The following is a 20,495-nucleotide window of genomic DNA, read 5'->3' as shown; positions in this document are numbered from 1 at the left end:
TTTCAGATTTAATTATATTATATTTGAAACTGTTTGTTAATTATTCTCAGTCTGTACAATAATGAGGGAGCACAGAATTGTTCCTCCGCTGTCTTGGTGTACAGAATCAAATGCATTCAACATCTTTTTGACCTGAACAGTTCTATACTTCCTAGTTATTGTGCAGATTTTCAATAATGTACAAACAATTTCAAATATAACATAATGAAACCTGAATGGATTAAAACTTGAAAAAAAAAATACATTAAACATCAAATGTATTAGGTTTGTGTATAAGTTTGTAGCATTTTTCCATGAGTTTAATAAACACAACACAGACTTAAGTCATCAATAATATATTCTCCCTCACTATTTACAACTGTCTGCCAATGCTGGGGTAACTTGCCGATTCCACAAATGCGGAAATGACGTGGTTTTGAGACGAAGAACTCGTCGAGCAATGTTCGAAGTACATTTTAATCTGAAAAGGAAGTTCATAGAAGATTGTGTGATAGAGAGCAGAAACGATTAAAATCTGTGGGTGCAGTATCAGGTGTATAAGGGTAGTGCGAAATGACTTAACCAACACAACTCCTGAATGGTTTTTTTGTCAGTCTAGCATAATGCGGGTGGAGATTATCGTGGAGTAGCATCATTTCATGCAGATTTCCAGGTCTTTGTTTGTGGACTGCATCTCCAAGACATTTCAGTTGTTGACAATAAATGTCAGCAGTGATGGTTTTGTGGATATGTGTGTGGCGAACATGGGACTCCGAGCTACTGCCACTCTCTTTCCTTTCCAGGCTGCATAACTTCGTTTTCTACATCCCTCCCTGTCCCCCATCCTTCCCCACTCCCTCCTCCTGCCTCTTCCCTTCCCCTTCTCCCTCTCTTTGGGAGTATGTTTCATGCCTATGTCCAGAGACAGAGGCTTTTAACTGTAAGACATTGTTTCCCTTCTTTGTTCTCTCTGCTGGAAAGTCTCTGTCCTCTCTTTGTCCTTCTCTTTTCCTTGCTTCTTCTCTTTACCCTCTTCTCTGCAGCATTGTTGGAGACCTCTCTTCTTTCCTGTTCTTTGTTTCTCCCTTTCTCTTTCTTTCCTCCCTCTTTGTGTCTGAAGGCTGACCCTCACGTAGCTGGTGGTGAGCTAACGCGTAATTCCCTAGCTCAGGTAGAGGGTGATTACCTGAGCTGGTACCTTCCGAATGTGCCAATTGGTCCCTCCATCCATTTCTCAGGAGGTGCGACCTGAGGTGTGGACAATCATCTAAGGCGGGAGTGCCCTCAGAGAGGGCCCCCACAAGGAAGGAGTGCGCCATCGGAGATGCCAGTAATCATGGGGGATACTTTCGCAATGGTTTCATCTACTTCTGCAACTTCTGCCCACAAGAGAAAGCTGGATGAGTATCAACCATGGACAGTTCTTCCATCAGTGCCAAAGTTCCTAATTGTTTCTCAGTCTGACGAAGGTCAAGACTTCTCCACAGTCAACCGTTTCATTATTCAGACAGGTGTCGATGCAATTGCAGATCCTGTAAAGTCTTGTTCCCAATTATGAAATGGCACCGAGTTGTTAGAAATAGTCAGAGCCCTACAGGTGCAAAAATTGCTGCAAACTACAATGCTACGCACCTTCCCTGTCCGGGTGAAGGCGCACCGTACTTCAAATTCATCACGCAGTGTGGTTTATACACACACACTCGATGGATTATCCAACAAGGACATTCAACACTACCTGTCTGACCAGGGCGTAATGGCTGTACATCGAGTTATGAAAAGGGTTGACAAGGACTTGGTACCGACCCGTACTCTCTTCTTGATGTTTTACAGAGTTCAACTTCCTTCGAACATTAAAGCGGGATATGAGATCATTTCAGTTCGCCCTTTTCAGCCCCAGCCCTATGCATTGCTATCAGTGTCAGCAGTTTAATCATACCAGAAAAACACTTTCCAATCTGGCCAAATGCATTACATGGGGCAGGGATGCCCATGAGGGTGATTGTCCTCCTCCATGCCCTTGTTGCTTCAACTGTATGGGCGACCATGCTGCTTCTTCTAGAGATAGCCCTATTTTCAAAGATGAACGAGTTATTCAGGAAAGCCGAGTGAAGGAAAAGGTGTCCACATTTGCTGCTCGTAAGTTACTCGCCATTAGAAAGCCCATTGTGTTCCTAACAGGTAAATGTAGCACTGTCCTTACATTGCATCTCCTCGGCCTACTAAGGAGGTAGCCACACAGACTTGCGAGCTCACCTTTATTGCTACGGTCGTCAGATCGCCCAGCCCAAAGATTGTCCTCCCCACTATCACCTGCTCACTCTCAGGTTCACCCACCCTTTATCAGCTCAAGCTAAATCACGGGCCCCAAAATTGGATGCCTGGTCTTCCAAAAAAGAATTCACTCAACGAAGATTTTTTACCTACCCTGATCTCCCATCCGTTGATTCCTCTCTCCTCTCACCGTCCTGCTTCCAAGAAGACTCAAAAGAAACAAAGTTCCTCTCCTTCTTCTGCCAGTGCATGTCTCATCTGCAGCACCACCCAGCAGTAGCCATCCTCTGCCGTGTCGCTGAGCGGCATTGCTGGCGGCCGATCCACCAGCCGATCACTGGCGGCAGGAGCTGCCCCTGAACAACCTACGGATCAGGATATTCTGCTTTTGGCTGAATGTCATTCCACACCATTGGCCGCTGGCTCTCAGCGGTCGTTGTGTTGGCGGCAACCGTGGTGAGATTTTTCCCCTTTCTGTCTGCCCTATGTCAATTATCCACTGGAATATCCACAGAATTCGCTCCAATTGGAATGAATTGTCGATCCTCTTATGATCCTCTTCCCAGTCGTCTTCTGCCTTCAGGAAACAAAGCTATATCCCCATGATCACTTTGTCTTCCCTCATTTCCAATCGGTCAAGTTTGATCTCCCCTCTGTTGATGGCACTTTGTCACATGGGGGACTTATGATTCTTCTCCATGATACTGTCCATTAATACCCAATCCCCTTTAACAGTTCCTTCCAAGCTGTCACTGTACGTCTTTCCATTTCTGGATACACCTTCTCCCTTTGTATCATATACATTCCATTGTCCACATCAATGGCAACAGCTGATCTCCTTCATCTCCTTGGTCAGCTCCCGCACTCCTATTTGCTGATTGGGGACTTCAATGCCCACCACCCACTTTGGAGATCTCCGCGTCCTTGTCCACGAGGCTCCCTATTGATTGACCTCTTCCACCAAGTGGATCTTGTTTGCCTCAACACTGAGGAACCTACATTCTTGTCTGCCTCCACATCGAACTTCTCTCATTTGGACCTTTCGGTTGGTACTGTTCAGCTAGCTCGGCACTTTGAATGGTTCACTCTTGCTGATACACACTTGAATGACCATTTTCCATGTATCCTTCGATTACAGCCATATCTGCCATCTATGCGCCCCAGACAATGGAAATTTTCCCAAGCTGATTGGACGATTTTCTCCTCTCTACCAACATGACCATCACTTTCATAGCATTGACGATCAGGTCACCCATGTTACAGAAGTACAGCCACAGAACATTCAATACGTCATACCTCCCCTTTGCCCTGGCGCCCCCCAGTTCCTTGGTGGAATGAGACATGCCATAACGCAATATGCGAGCAGAGACGTGCTGTTCGCTTTTTCTGCCACCATCCTACATTGGCCAATTATATCTGCTATAAGCAATTACGTCCATGTTACAGAAGTACAGCCACGGAACATTCAATACGTCATACCTCCCCTTTGCCCTGGCGCCCCCCAGTTCCTTGGTGGAATGAGACATGCCATAACGCAATACGCGAGCAGAGACGTGCTGTTCGCTTTTTCTGCCACCATCCTACATTGGCCAATTATATCTGCTATAAGCAATTACGTCCATGTTACAGAAGTACAGCCACGGAACATTCAATACGTCATACCTCCCTTTTGCCCTGGCACCCCCCAGTTCCTTGGTGGAATGAGACATGCCATAACGCAATACGCGAGCAGAGACGTGCTGTTCGCTTTTTCTGCCACCATCCTACATTGGCCAATTATATCTGCTATAAGCAATTACGTCCACGATGTCTTTGCATCATCCGCGATGGCAAGAAGGCAAGCTGGGACTTCTTTACAAGCTCCTTTAACACCTTCACTCCCTCATCTGTAGTTTGTAGTCAAATACGACGGTTATCCGGCATGTCTAGTTTCTCCCCGATCTCTGAGCTCACTGTCGTGCCTGATATCTTAGTGGACCCAGTCACAATTTCTAACTCATTGAGACAACACTTTGCTGAGATTTTGAGCTTCAAATTATCCGCCAGCCTTCTCCTGAAGAAATGAACAGTTGAAGTGCAGCCTCTTGCTTTCTCATGTCAAAATCACAAAAGCTATAATAGACCTTCACCTTTATAATTGAATTTGGAATGACAGTACTTTTCCCAGAAGATGGCGGGAAGCTATTGTCTTTCCTGTTCTGAAACCTGGAAAAGACAAACATCTCCCCTCTAGCTATTGCCCCACATCTCTCACGAATAGTGCATGTAGGGTTTTGGAGCATATAGTGAATTGCCCTTTAGGCTGGTGGCTGGAGTCCCAAAACCTTTTAACACCTGCCCAATGCAGTTTCTGAAAGCATCATTCTGCAGTTGACCGTCTTGTTGCTCTCTCCACTTATATCATAAACAATGTTCTCAGGAAACACCAAACAGTAGCGATATTTTTTTATATGGAGAGAGCATATGATACCAGTTGGAGGACAGGCATCCTCCACACACTGTTGTCTTGGGGCTTTCGAGGTCGGCTACCCCTTTTTATTCGTGATGTTATGACAGAGCACACCTTTAAGGTGCGGGTGCACACCACTCTCTCCTGTACTTTCTCCGAAGAAAATGGGGTGCCTCAGGGCTCTGTGCTGAGTGTTGTACTGTTTACCATCGCCATAAATCCAACTATGGATTTTCTCTTTCCCGATGTCTCAGGCACCCTCTTTGTTGATGATTTTACAATCTACTACAGTTCTTGTTAGCAGAGTAATTTACAGGTGGTTTCTGATTGGAAGAATTTGTTAATACATTAAGCAAGCTCCATGAATTACACACACAAAACTCAATACACAGAATAAAATAAAATCATAGCATCTGTAGTTGCCCATAGCAACACAAAAGATATTCACACACCAGGGAGGCATAGATTCTAAAATCTCTCATCCCCACTAGAATTATGTCTGCAACAAAGATACACACACACACACACACACACACACACACACACAAAAAAAACAAAAAACTACTTTCTTAGTCCAAAATCTTGCAGTAGCAGATAATGGCGTACCTTCATCAGAGATTTTGTCGTCATATCTGCCAGCATTTGGTCGGAAGTATGAGCTCCACAGCAATTTGTGCTGACTCTATTTTTTCCCTTATGAAGTGGTGTCTTGTATCTGTATGTTTGGTTCGACTCTTATAGCCACTAGTCTTAGACAGGTCAATTGCTGCCTTGTTGTCACATAATAGTTTGATAGGCTGTTTTTTGGGGTTTGGTGATATTTCATTGCATAGCCTTTGAAGCCATAGAGCCTCCTGGCATTCCGAGGTCAGAGCCATATATTCTGCCTCAGTTGTAGATAAGGCCACTGTTGGCTGTTTCTTACACTGCCAAGATATCACTGCTCCTTGAGATTTAAAGAAATATCCAATTGTTGACTTTCTGTCTTCAAAATCTCCAGCCCAATCTGCATCACAGTAACCTACTATGTGGCAGTCCTCTGAGTTAGAAAACAAAAGTTTCATATCCTTAGTACCTTTTAGATATCTGAAGATTCTTTTGACTTCGTGCCAGTGCGGTATGCCTGGATTATTACAAAAACGGCTAACAATTGGAAAGGCGAGGTCCGGACTTGTTCCTAATTGAACATACATTAAACTACCTATTGCTTCACGATAGGGTATGTTCTTCATAGATTCTTGCTCTTGTTCTGTTTTCGGACACATATCATGCGTGAGCATCTGATTACTGTCCATTGGTGTACATATTAGTTTACACTCTTTCATATTAAATCTGTTGAGAATTTGTTCCACATAGTGTGTCTGATACATCAAAGCCTTCTTTGTGGTTCCTAGTAATTCAAATGCCTAAACAGGTTCTAACTTCACCAAGATCTTTCAGCTTAAATTTTTCTCTGAGTTTGTTTTTAAAAGCATCTCTGTCTTGTGAATTGTTACCAAAAATGAGCATATTGGCCTCATAAACAAGCAACTGTTAAAAGGTCTGAGCCTTAATTTTTATAATAGACACAAGGATCAGCTATTGAACTTTTGAAGTTTAGATTCAATAGTCTACTATCTAATTTCAAGTTCCAGCAGCGACTACCTTGTTTCAATCCATATACTGCCTTTTTCAGTCTTTTTACACCATTATCTTCCACTGTCTTTGTAACTGGATCTACTTCTGGAACTTTCACATAAATCTCCTCATGTAAGACACCTTGCAAGAAAGCTGTGACAACATCTAAGCGATCAGTGTCAAGATCATATTTAGCAGCCATAGCAAATAAATACCTTAACGAGTTATATCTTATGACTGGCGCGTATGTTTTATCATAGTCCAGGCCTTGCTTCTGGGCACAACCTTTTGTCACTAGCTGTGCTTTATAGCATACAATGAGACATTTCATATCTTTCTTTCTTTTAAATACCCATTTTGCTTTTAATGGCTTTTTATCTGAAGGTAAATCAGCAGACTCCCACATGTGGTTCCTTTGTGAAATTGTAACTCATCTTGTATTGCCTTCAGCCAGTTTTCAGTATTGTCTGACATCATCGCTTCTTCTAATGCCGAAGGATCGGAGACAGTTGACTGCTTAGACTGATAAGTTACAAAGTCATGAAGTTTCTTTGGCTTTGGAATTCTCTATGACCTTCGTATTTTTTGCAGTTGCTCATTATCATTAATTGTATTGTCTGGACTTGTGTCATCATTGCTGGTAGTATTCATTGAACTACTACTTGGTTTACACTCTCAGGTTCAGGTTCAGTTTCTTCTAATTCAGTTGTAGTTACTTCATCTTGCTTCTTCTCTGTCAGTGGGAGAAACAGTCTACTTGGTTCCTTTGACTCAGTTCCCTCTGTACACTGTTTCGAAGTATCTTCATCAAAAATCACATCTCTCGTTTTTAGGATTCTCTGACAGTTAGGTTCAAAAAGTCTGTATGCTTTTGAATCTTCGCAGTATCGTAGCAAAATACACTCAACACTTTTTTTGTCCCATTTTTGTCTGTTGGCTCTTGGAATGTGAGCATGTGTCTTACTCCCAAATATTCTAAGATGCTTAAGATTCGGCTTCTTGTTTATCCAAGCTTCCTCTGGGGTCTTGTTCTTCAGGGCATTAGTCGGGACCTGTTAATTAAATAAACAGCAGTGGAGACTGCTTCTGTCCAGAATTTATTTGGCAAATTTGCTTCAAAGAGTAGGCATCTTGCTTTTTCTACTATTGTACGGTTGTAATACTCAGCCACTCCGTTCTGTTCTGGTGTGTACGGCGCTGAAGTCTGATGTTGGATTCCTTCCTTTCTGAAAAATGTTATCAGATTATCATTAGCACATTCTGTGCCATTATTGGTATGTAGAGTGCAGATCCTTTTTCCAGTTTGCCTTTCTACTAGAGTTTTGAAGTCTCATATCAGTTGTGCTACTTGATGTTTATTTCTGAGAAAATATACAGATACTTTCCTGGAATAATCATCATTTAGAGTAAGGAACTATTTGGCTCCTCCAATTGATCTAGTTTGCATTGGCCCACACAAATCTGAGTGAACTAGCTCTGTGGCTCATGAGCTAGATCGTGGAAAAGGAAGTCTTGTTTTTTTCCCCTCTAAGCAAATTGCACAGGGAGTATTTATTGTTCCCTTATATGGAATTACACTATCCAGGCCATTACAAAGTGCATCCATAGCTTCAGAATGCAGATGACCTAGTCTTTTATGCCATAAGTCTGCACTCTTTGCCTGCAATACGGATTTTGCTTCAAAATTTCGATCATATGGTTGGTCTAGTCAGTACATTCCATTTGCTAATGACACACTAGCAACCATATTTTTTGCATGCGTCGTAAATACGACAACGTTGTTTGTCAAATAAAATCAAATGACCTTTTTCTACTATTTTACTAGATTTGTGCTTAGCTGAGGCATATACAGAATATCCTCTACTTATATTCTAGCTTTCTTGTTACCAGTGAGAACATCTACAAATGAAGAGCCTATACCTTTTACGGGTAAGTTTTCATTATTTGCTATTAAAACTTGTGAACCTGTCAATGCTTCAACTCTACTTTCATTACAGTGATATTTAGACATGTGCACTGATGCACCTGACTCTGCATACCATTCTGTCCATGTATTTTTACCTGCAGCTGCTCTTGTGAGAAACGTCTGGTAGCTGGCTGTCTTGGCCGAAGTTTTTTCATCATTTTTCTTCTTGGTGCGACAGTTTAAAGCCAGATGCCCATACTTGTTGCAGTTTTAGCACCTGAGACTTTTTTTGAATATTACATTGCTCTTTTTCTTGTTGTCTCACAGAGCAGATCGCTCATGAATTGTTTATTACAAGCTTCATCATTTATTTCTTGCAGTACTTTATTTTTTATGGAGGCTTGCTTTAGCTTGTCGCACGCTTCTTTTGCTGAAGATGTATCTTTCAAGTTTACATATATTGACGGATGGACGGAGAGTATAATTTTGGCTCTTGCTGTACAAACTTTAGTTACATCCTGTACTTCGCCACTGATGCAACCCCACAGTTGTTCGTGTTCTAAATATGTTCACATAGCAAACTGACAGGTACTGTGGTTTTCTCTTCCCATCAGTTTTTCGATCGTAGGTAATGAATTGGTATTTACTGACACCGTGATTTTAGCGATTACGTCGTTCCAAATTACCGCGCACTGCTGCTACTTTTCCTGAGCCGGTGATCTTGTAATTTTTTTTAGAATATTATTATATACTACATGAGATTAAAAATTGTACCAACTTAGTAATAAACACAGGAGAAACAGCTACAGTGCATATACACACAGTGCAAAATAAATGTCCACTAGCACCAGACATAGAGTTGTTTGCTAGAACCCTCGAAAATGTAAGCTCTACAAAATTTCTTGGGATATGGATCCAAGAAGATGTAAGGTGGGTCCAACATGCAAAATACATTACAAATAAATTAAATAGCATTTGCTATACTATCAAAATTCTTTCTGATTGCACATTGAAAGAGACACTAAAAGATGTATACTTCGCCCAGGCAGAATTCTTACTGCGATATGGCATAATCTTTTGGGGAAACGCATCTCCTAGCAAAAGTTTTTTTATCTGCCAAAAGAGAATTGTAAGGGCAATAGAAAATGCTGCATCAAGAAGCTCATGCAAGCACTTATTCAAGAAACTACATATCCTTCCACTACCATGTCTGTAAATTTTACTGGTAATCGTATTTGTAAGGAAAATCTTAGAAAATAGCAACAATCTTGTGTCAACCAACCAGAGTATCCACCTGTACAACACAAAGAGAAAGCAGGACATACATGTTCAACATGCACACACAACACTAAAACAGAATGGACCACTGCAAACAGGAAACAGACTATACAATAAGCTACCTACAAACATTAAAACAATAAAAGACACTTCAAAATTTAAAACTGCTGTCCATAAATATTTATTGCAAAAATGTTATTATAGTATAGATGAATATCTTGAAACATCAAAATTTATTGCCAAGGTTAAATATAATGTATGGAAACTAAACCTTCAGTTGTGTTAATATTAAGCCTAAATCAATGTAAATATTCTTGTGTGATTTAAAAGCATGTACTGTAAATCACAATGACTTGTCCAATATCATATTGTATACCTTGTACAACAAATGATCAAAAGGACCAATAAAAATGTAATGTAATGTAATGTAATTTATAATTCTGGGCCCATAACCTGTCAGCAGAGTAATTTACGGGTGGTTTCTGATTGGAACAATTTATTAATACATTAAGCAAGCTACATGAATTACACACATAAAGCTCAATACATGGAATAAAATAAATTATAGCACCCCTAGATGCCCATTGCAACACAAAAGATATTCACATACCAGGGAGGCATAGATTCTAAAATTCCACAGCTCTCAACGGACCAACCTTCTTGAACGACGTCTTCAAGGATGCCTCGATCGCCTCCACTCATGAAGCATCGAAACCGGGTTCAGATTTTCTCCCAGTAAGACTGTCTGCATAAATTTTTGCTGTTGTTTATTTTATTTATTTATTTATTTATTGTTCCGTGGGACCAAATTAAGGAGAAGTCTCCATGGTCATGGAACGAGCCAACACATGAAATTATAACACGATATTAGAAACAGATAAAATGAAATATAAAAAAACATATTCAGGTGACAAGTCGTAAGTTTAAATGAAGAAAATCGACAATGTAACACTGGAATTTGCTTAATTTTTTAGCTCTTCCAGGAGCTCCTCGACAGAATAGGAGTGAGCCATGAGGAAACTCTTCAGTTTAGACTTAAAAGTGTTTGGGCTACTGCTAAGATTTTTGAGTTCTTGTGGTAGCTTATTGAAAATGGATGCAGCAGAATACTGCACTCCTTTCTGCACAAGAGTCAAGGAAGTGCATTCTACATGCAGATTTGATTTCTGCCTAGTATTAACTGAGTGAAAGCTGCTAACTCTTGGGAATAGGCTAATATTGCTAACAACAAACGACATTAAAAAAAATATATGCTGTGAGGGCAATCTCAGAATTCCCAGACTATTGAATAGGGGTCGACAAGAGGTTCTCGAACTTACACCACATATAGCTCGAACAGCCCGTTTTTGAGCCAAAAATACCCTTTTTGAATCAGAAGAATTACCCCAAAAAATAATACCATACGACATAAGCGTATGAAAATATGCGAAGTAGACTACTTTTCGTGTTGAAGTGTCACTTATTTCAGATACTGTTCTAATGGTAAATAAAGCAGCATTTAGCTTCTGAACAAGATCCTGAACATGGGCTTTCCACAACAGCTTACTATCTATCCGAACACCTAGGAACTTGAACTGTTCCGTCTCGCTTATAATATGCCTATTCTGTCTGATCAAAATATCGGTTCTTGTTGAATTGTGAGTTAGAAACTGTAAAAACTGAGTCTTACTGTGATTTAGCATCAAATTATTTCCCACAAACCACGAACTTATTTCATGAACTACATTATTTGTTACTGTTTCAATATTACACACAAGATCCTTCACTATCAAGCTGGTGTCATCAGCAAACAGAAATATTTTTGAATCACCTGTAATACTAGAAGGCATATCATTTATATAAATAAGAAACAGCAGTGGCCCCAGCACCGACCCTTGGGGAACGCCCCACTTAACAGTGCCCCATTGGGACTGAACATCACTACCACTCTCAATATTGCGGAGAATTACCCTCTGCTTTCTGTTCTTAAAGTAAGAGGCGAACCAATTGTAAGCTACTCCCCTTACTCCATAATGGTCCAACTTCTGCAGTAATATTTTGTGGTCAACACAGTCAAAAGCCTTCGTTAAATCAAAGAAAACACCTAGCATTCGCAACCTTTTATTTAATCCATCCAAAACCTCACAAAGAAAAGAGAATATAGCATTTTCAGTTGTTAAACCATTTCTAAAACCAAACTGAACATTTGACAGCAAATTCTGTGAATTTAAATGCTCCAGTAACCTTGTATATACAACATTCTCGATAACTTTAGCAAACACCGATGGCATAGAAATAGGTCTGAAATTGTCAACATTATCATTGTCTCCCTTTTGTGCGGAGATTCCTCTGCCTTCCCTACATCTAGGCCCTGTTGACCTTCCGTTCGCTGACTTCGCCCAATTCTCGGGACTTATATTTGACAGAAAACTGTGCTGGTCTTCCCATGTTTCATATCTTTCGGTTCGCTGTATGGGATCCCTCAGCACCCTCCATGTTCTGAGTGGTCCCTCCTGGGGAGCAGGCCGAGTGGTCCTCCTCCGCCTATATCGCATCTTAGTGCACTCGAAATTCGACTATGGAAGCGTAGTTTACTCCTCTGCACGGCCATCTGTTCTTTGGTGTCTCAACTCTGTCCATCTCCGTGGATTCTGTTTAGCATCTGGAGCTTTTTATACCAGCCCCATGGAGAGCCTTACGCTGAGACTGCTGATCCTCTGCTGTCCAATCAGTGAGCTGTCCTACTGAGTCATTACGCTAGTCATCTGTCTTCCATGCCTGCCCATCTGACCCATGCCCTTTTTTTCGACACATCCTTGGATTTAGGGTATGCAGGCCGCCCTTTGTCTCAACTAACACTGGGAGTCTGCTTCCTTTAAGTGTTACAGTCTCTTTCCTTCCACTTTCCTAAAACTTTCTTGACATTTGGTTGTACAGCGCCACCTTGGCTTTGTCCCTGGACCTGCCTTCCTCATGCCCTTTGTCAGCTTCACAAGGATAGTACCCCCCTATAGTTTATCATTGGGCATTTGCTGCTCTATACGCACAAATGGAGGATGCCACATCTATTTACACTTATGGCTCAAAGAACACATTTGGTGTTGGGATTGCCTATATTGTTGACAACACCCCTAATAGATTTCGGCTTCCCGACCAGTGTTCGGTTTTTACTACAGAACTTTATGCTGTTCTCCAGGCTGTCCAATACATCCATCGCCATAAGCGGCTACAGTATATTACATGCTCAGATTTGCTCAGCTCACTTCTCAGCCTCCCAGCTCTTTGTCCCGCCCACCCTCTGGTCCACTGGATTCAGGACAGTCTCCACTAGCTCCACTTGGGGGGAGTCTCTGTGGCATTCCACTGGATCCCAGGGCACGTTGATATCCGTGGAAATGAGGCAGCTGATATAGCGGCCAAGGCTGCAGATTCTCTTCTTCGGCCCGCTGTTCGTATGGTTCCCTTTGCTGATCTACACAGTGTTTTATGTCATTGTGTTACTCTTTTATGGCACACACATTGGTCTACATTTCCCAATAATAAATTACGGGACATAAAACCTCTTCCCTTTGCTTGGACATCTTCTTCCTGGCCTCGACATCGAGAGGAGGTAATTTTAACTAGACTCCAGATAGGGCTTTGTCTTTTTAGCCATCGACATCTTTTAAGTTGTGATCCTCCCCTGCTTTGTCCTCACTGCTCTCAGCCGTGGACAGCTACACACCTTTTACTTCAGTGCCCCTATTTTAATCCACTATGCACCCATTTACAGGTGCCACCTGATATATCTTCCCATGCAGCAGATGACCCGCGCTCAGCAGATCATGTCTTTGAGTTTATCAGTGTCAGTGAGATGACATCGGTCATGTGAAGCACTTTTTTTGGGGAATACTATCCCCCTTCAATAGTAGTTTTCTAAGGTTTCCTTCCATTTTTAGTTTCCCTCCTCCTTGAGTTTTTCTCCCATTGCTGCTGATTTCGCATTCAGTTTTTTATCCTTCCCTAAGCCACAGAATGATTGCTTATGACCCTAAAACGAAAACAAGGAAAAAAAAAAAGCAGTGAAGGTTACACTTTGGGGAAGCAATTCATAGTTCAACATATCATTGCTGTTCCACCAGATGCATAACATTATCTTTTTTGGATGCACACAGTCTTTGCACAGGCAGTTGCTGCTTCATTTATGCTCAATAAATCCTTTCTTTTCCTTATGTTAGCATAAATACACCACTTCGCCTCACCAGTAACGATACAGGATAGAAATGGTTGGTGTTGTTCAAGAGCCAATTGATGATGAGCAGGCAGAGATGCATTTGTGGCCACCTGCTGATTTTTGTGATTTTGGCTTAAGAGCATGCGGTACCCATACACCTGATTTTGAAAACATCCCTATTGCATGCAGATCTGACACGGTGGTGGAATTATCATAGTTCATCACATTTGCCAGTTCTTGAGTACATGGATGTGTATTGTCATGGATTAATGCCTTTAAATGATCTTCGTCGAACTCCAGAGGTCTTCCTGAAAGAGGAGGGTCGCTAATGGTGAAACAATCCTCCTTAAAATGAGAGAGCCATTTTCTTGCCATGCTCTGTCCAGTGGCATTATCCTCATTCAGTCTGCCTCCGTAGGGCAGCGGTAGCGTTACTGCTTTCCACGCAAGGGCGCCTGGGTTCGATTCCTGGCAGGGGACTGGGTGTTGTGTGTGCTTCATCATCATTGACGTGCAAGTCGCCGATGTGGCGAGAACTAAAAAAGACTTGCAATACGGCGGCTGAACCTCGAAGGTGATATCCCAGCAAATAAATACCATACGATCATTACATTTCATCCTCATTCACGGCACAAATGTTTGTGGCTGTATCAACTACTGTCGCCCCTCTGTTGAACTCAGACAGAATAATATGTTCTAATTTCTCCACTTGGCACTCCATTTTCCAGTGTCCACAGTTCCACTCACTATCTCCAAATGACAATGTGTAAACTGAAATAGCAATGGTGAAGTACAAATAAAAAATGACAGTTGATAAATAAATCCATAGTAACCAAAGTACCAACATGCCCTCCCCCTCCCCCCCTCCCCTTTTGCCCAAGCTAAGAAAAACATAAATACAAATAAATATTTTATATTTCATAAAATTAAAGGAAAATATGTATACAGAACAATATATGTGGAATATACATCTAGTGAATATTCATCTGAGGAAGCAATATTAAACAACCCAAACTGATAATTAGTATCGAAGCAAGCACATACCAGTTACGGATACAGCGTTATAAAGGTATTTCTAGCTTATTTCTGACAAATACACCTTTGGAATACTACTACATCATATATGATTGAATTTAGAATTGATGATGCTATGCATTTTGCTATTAGAAACAGTATAGTAGGGTGTGGGGAAGGTTATTTTTGGGGGCAAAATTGCTTTTTCTATACAAATCTGGGTTCACCATTTTGACATATTTTAGCCATGGAACTTTTATTTGAGGTTTTTATTTTATATCTGTTACTGTTTCAATGATATTCATTCATAAATATTGAACCCATTTTTTCAAGGGCTTGTTTCACCTCCTTAATGGCCTTATGGACTCATATAAAAATATATGTATCTCTTATTTTCCTTTACACTACAATATATTCAAACCCAAAGTGTATCCTTGAATAAGTTTACTTGTGAGTCAGAGAAGATGGATATGTGAGAATGTTATATCATCAGTACTGTGTATATGTGTAGGTGAATAACAGTCCAAGTGCAAACAAGTTTTTTGTGAAAGTGATAATAATCCTGCAACTGTAGCTCAGTAATAGTGTTGTTGCAGAATGTGCACTTTTTGAAGCACATTTTAATGTAAATTCATTGAAATGTATTAAATTTAGGACTAATTGCTAATCATTTGGGAAGGACAGAGTAGCTCCTCCCTCATATATCTAGCCTTCAACAAAGCCAGTGAATTGAACAGCAGTCTCTAAGATAGAGACGCAACAGTAGAATTCCTCCACTTACCTGAAATAGTACCTCAGCATTATTTATTTGAGATACTCTGGGCATGCCATGAAATTGCATATTTGTCTTTATAGCTTAATAGATGTGAATGAAGGTCTAGTGGATGGTGGATGAGGTTTCAGAGAGGAAAACATATTCTACCACTGTGAAACCTATGATAATGGTATAATAGCTTGTCTGAAATAATTAAATTATTATGTATACACATTTGTGTGTTGTCAGATTATGTATCATTTTAATGGCTATTTATTATAAATGAAATTGTGAAAGTGATGATAATCATGCAACTGCAGCTCAATAATAGTGTTGTTGTAGAATGTGCCTACATTTAAAGCACATTTTAGCATAAATTCATTGAAATGTATTAAATTTAGGACTAATTGCTAATCATTTGGGGAGGGCAGAGTAGCTCCTTCCTCATATATGTAGCCTTCAACAAAGCCAGTGAATTGAACAGCAGTGTCTAGAATAGAGACACGGCACTAGAATTCCTCCACTTACCTGAAATAGTACCTCAGCATTATTTATTTAAGATACTCTGGGCATGCCATGAAATTGAATATTTGTCTTTATAGCTTAATAGATGTGAATGAAGGTCTAGTGGATGAGGTTTCAGAGAGGAAAACGTATTCTACCACTGTGAAACCTATGATAACGGTATAATAGCTTGTCCAACATAATTAAATTATTATGCATGCTCATTTGTTTGTTGTGAGATTATGTATCATTTTAATAGCTATTTATTATAAGTGAAATTGTGAAAGTGATAATAATCATGCAACTGCAGCTCAATAATAGTGTTGTTGTAGAATGTGCCTACATTTAAAGCACATTTTAACATAAATCATTGAAATGTATTGTATTTAGAACTAATTGCTAATCATTTGGGAAGGACAGAGTAGCTCCTTCCTCATATATCTAGCCTTCAACAAAGCCAGTGAATTGAACAGCAGTGTCTAGAATAGAGACATGGCAGTAGAATTCCTCCACTTACCTGAAGTAGTACCTCAGCATTATTTATTTAAGATACTCTGGGCATGCCATGAAATTGCATATTTGTCTTTATAGCTTAATAGATGTAAATGAAGGTCTAGTGAATGAGGTTTCAGAGAGGGAAAGATATTCTACCACTGTGAAACCTATGAGAACGGCATAATAGCTTGTCCAAAATAATTAAATTGTTATGCATGCACATTTGTTTGTTGTAAGATTATGTATCATTTTAGTAGCTATTTATTATAAATAAGGCAGGTTATAAAGTTGTTGGCACCTTGGGAGAAGAAATGCCTGGCCACCAAGATGTATTATGTATGTGTTATTAAACTGTTCTGAAATGTGTTGTACATGTAAATATACCTGTTTTACAATCTAAATTGTGTGAAACATAAAAATAAAATACTTGGATATCGCTGTGAAAAATGAAATAAATATCACTCATGTACAAAAATGTGCAGTATTATGGAAGCAAATTAAAACTGTGTTTTTTTAAATACACTACAGACTTACACAGAGGCGTACAGCAAAGGCTTGCTGGAATCTTCTGTTAAAGTTGTGTGGATGTTGAGAATTGTTTTGTTATTTAACCTTATCTGGAGACTATGAGCATTGATAGTTTTACTAATCTAGTGATCCACATTTTGTATTGTTTTTTTCTGCCTGAGCTTGTTGTTTTACATTGATCAAAATGTTGAAATGTTGTTTGTTCTCTCTGTGTCTAGGCTAAACATCTATGTAGTGAATGAGCCCCTCCCCCCCCCCCCCCCCCAATCCCCATGCCACACTGAGAACATTGCATCCAGCTTTGATTGATTTTCGTGGTCATCATGTGCGCAGTGAAGTGTATATAGTTACCGAGAATCAATTATGTAAAATAGATGTCTGAAATGTACTGCATGTTTTTAATTCTAATTTCTATGTTTACGTGATGTTTTCAGGCATAACACAAGATTTAAATGACTTTCCTTCAGTTTTGGCTTCACGCAGATTGCTTTTCTCGGATACTGTGCGTGAATTTCCAGCTTCTCACTCTGTTTGTGAAGGTGATATAGATTCATTTTCATATTTGTCACCAAACTTCAGTAATCAGAGCCATCAAGAAGCCCCATATCAAAGTAAGCACTGGACATTTTACTGTTTGGACTTTGACCTTTTTTGTCCCATACACAACAAAATATTCAGGGGACCTTGTAGCCCTCAGTTTAAAATAATTGCATTTTTAAAGTACTAAATGCTAGTATTGTAGTTCTTAAGAGTTTGGAGTATTTATTGCAAGCAGTAATTTCAATTCAGGTATGAATGTTTTATAAAGACTACACTTGTTTTCATTGCAGATGATGGGTGAGTATGAGACCACTATTTTTAATCATCATAAAATGGAGTTTCATAATGGAATAATGCAGTAATGATAGAAACTGGTTTAAACATATACAGTAAATGTGAATATACACACAAATTAAAGGTGGCACGAATGTTAGGTTTTTGGCATCAGTGTATTTCATGCAGTAAAATAGCGGGAAGAGTTTTAGGAACAAGTCTGTTGTAGCAGTTAAGTAGTAAAAGGTACCCAACATCCCTGATCAGTGAAAACACATCAGGGGGAACAGCACTCAAAACTAAAATTCTGATATCATATGAAAACCCAAAAAGGTAGTAGTTGTAGAAAGAGAGTGGTAAAGAAGTCAGTAGTAATGAAAGGACAGATTGAAATTAAGAGCAAAGATCGGGTAAATATGGGAGAAATGAAGAAACCTGTGAAGCAGGGAAAAAAAAAAAAAAAAAAAAAAAAAAAAAAAAAAAAGGGCAGTAAGAATAGCTGTGAAATATATAAGAAAGATCAAACGGGAATTTAGTAAATAAATAAATGTGCAGATGTGCAGTTGAAAGATGCTGCAGTACTGAGTTACGATAAAAACTGAATGGAAGTAGGCAAGAAGATTAAGTAGTTTTTAAGTTGAAAGCGGGTGAGATGAAGGAAACCTGGCCTACTGCTGCCCGCAGATAAACACCTCCTTCTGCGGGTCTACCCATGCCACGAGCTGTGTGCATCCTCCACACTATTTCACTCTACTACCCTCACCAACAGCCTGTCTGCCTCCAATGTGATGCCCATAGGTAGGGTTACTAAATTCCCCCCCCCCCCCCACCCCCAAAAAAAAAGAAGGTCACATAGGGCTGAAAATGACCAAACTTGGGTTGCAATCTCTGGCGCAGAATTGGAGAGGCCTCAGGAGAACCTGAAATTGAATCAACCACCAAAGAAGGCAATGCGCCTGGTGATAGATCCACGGGAATGGCAGAAAGGCACAGAGGTTGCAACAATGGGTGTCCACCGGCAACAGTACAGGTGATACCACCTCTGTTGGTGCAGGGTGGGTGGATCAAAATCCATTGAGCTCCCCATTGACAGGGTAAGTATGGGCCTCATTGGGGGCTGCTGCTGCTGCTCCAGATGATAGGAGGACAGTGGAGCACAGGAAGGGGATGGCAGTGGGGAAACATGCTGTTGCAGTTGGGAGCCATTACCCGTAACAACATCATGACCCAACCTGCTGCCCAGGGCAGACCAGCAATAGCTTATTTGCATTACAGGTCAGCTGCTTCCTAGCAACATCCATCACAAGCAACGGCTGACTCTTGTACTTACCATGACACCCTGATGCTGGCGGAAAGACTGGCCCTAAGATGTAGCCCGGGGAGATGGCACTCCACAATGCAGTGGTAGGTGACTCGTGCAACAAATCCAGTGCACCCTGCAGCTGGTGCCCTTGACATTCTGCCGGGTGGCACCTGTTTCCTGGAATTTCTCCAACAATGCATTGTCACCTGGACATCTTCATTTAGGTCTTAAATGTATGCATGAAGTGCTCCAACTCTGAGTTAGAAGCTAGGCGACACAGAGCAGTAGTCAGATGCTGCATACCACTGCAAACACAAAAGTCCTCAAACTCCCATAATACATAGTGCCAGCTGTTGTCAGATACCAATATCCTGTGGAATCCCTCAGTGGCAAAAATAAGCGACGATGCCTGAACTGTGGCAGTCAACAACATGGAGGACAACTTGACAAAGTACGGGAAAATGGGATAATACCTTGACCACGAACAACCACATGTGCCCAAAAAGGGGCTGGAAAAATCAAAGTGCACCCTGCCCCAAGGGTGATCTTGGACTGGCCAAGGAGAGAATTGGCACAGCAATGCAGCCTGATTATGTTCACAAGCCATGCAAGAATGCACCAGATGTTTGATATTGCACGATGCATGCAGCATCTGGAGTATGCAAGGATGAAATGCTGTGGGAACTACTTCATGACAGCATTGTTCCTCTGTGGCAAGCATAAGAGATCCCTCTGTACAATGTTAAGCCGATCACATAGAAGGAAAAACATACACCACACCTGCTCCGCACCTGAAGAGATGTGCTGGAAGGTCAGCAGCTATAGCGATCATGACTTCACATGCATCAATGGAAAGTCCAACTGGGTTTGCTGCAAGACATCACCCAGCACAAACAGTAAAGAGCCTCCTGCCGATCAAACTCTGAATCAGACCCTACCAGTAGTGCAATAGCGCACCAGCATTGGCATGCTGGGTAATGGAGCAGTAATAAATATTATAAAAATAGTTGCAAGTGGGTCCACTACTGCAACCAGTGGGCAAGGCTATCCAGCAGCTTGGAACAAGGGCAAAATAAGGAAACCAATGGCTTGGGGTTGGTAACGAGGAGATATGCATCTTTGATATGTAAGGAATGGGCTGTTTGATGCCGTTCGGATTCCACTGGGACAGGATGGCACCAGTGCCATACTGGGACATGTCAGAGCCCAGAGTTAAAGGTTTACCCAGCATAAAGGAAGACAGACAGAAGGCAGAGCACAAATGCTACTTGAGAGACTGAAAATCCTGTTGACAATCAGCAGACGAGAAAAACGTAATGGTCTTCTGGTGTAGCCAGTTAAGAGGCGGCAGAAGTGTGTAGCCTGGGGATTGATTGGAGCATAATACGAAAT

General features: G+C 40.8%; 1 protein-coding gene across 15 annotated transcripts in view; it reads left to right on the top strand.

The window, feature by feature from the left end:
- The window catches only part of LOC124788276 (longitudinals lacking protein-like), a 552,769-nt gene that overhangs the window by 93,265 nt on the left and 439,009 nt on the right, over positions 1–20,495 (top strand). The window contains exon 5 of one of the 15 annotated variants that reach the window (XM_047255493.1): positions 17,422–17,598. The exons of the other annotated variants lie outside the window; for them this stretch is intronic. Within the exon in view, the coding sequence (XP_047111449.1) occupies positions 17,422–17,598 (177 nt within the window). The remainder of the gene's footprint in view (positions 1–17,421; positions 17,599–20,495) is intronic. 15 annotated transcript variants of the gene reach the window in all.

This window comes from Schistocerca piceifrons, chromosome 3 (assembly GCF_021461385.2).
Source record: "Schistocerca piceifrons isolate TAMUIC-IGC-003096 chromosome 3, iqSchPice1.1, whole genome shotgun sequence".
Taxonomy (NCBI): Eukaryota; Metazoa; Arthropoda; class Insecta; order Orthoptera; family Acrididae; genus Schistocerca; species Schistocerca piceifrons.
The sequence above is the reverse complement of the archived record's forward strand: the minus strand, read 5'-3'. Positions and strand labels throughout refer to the sequence as shown.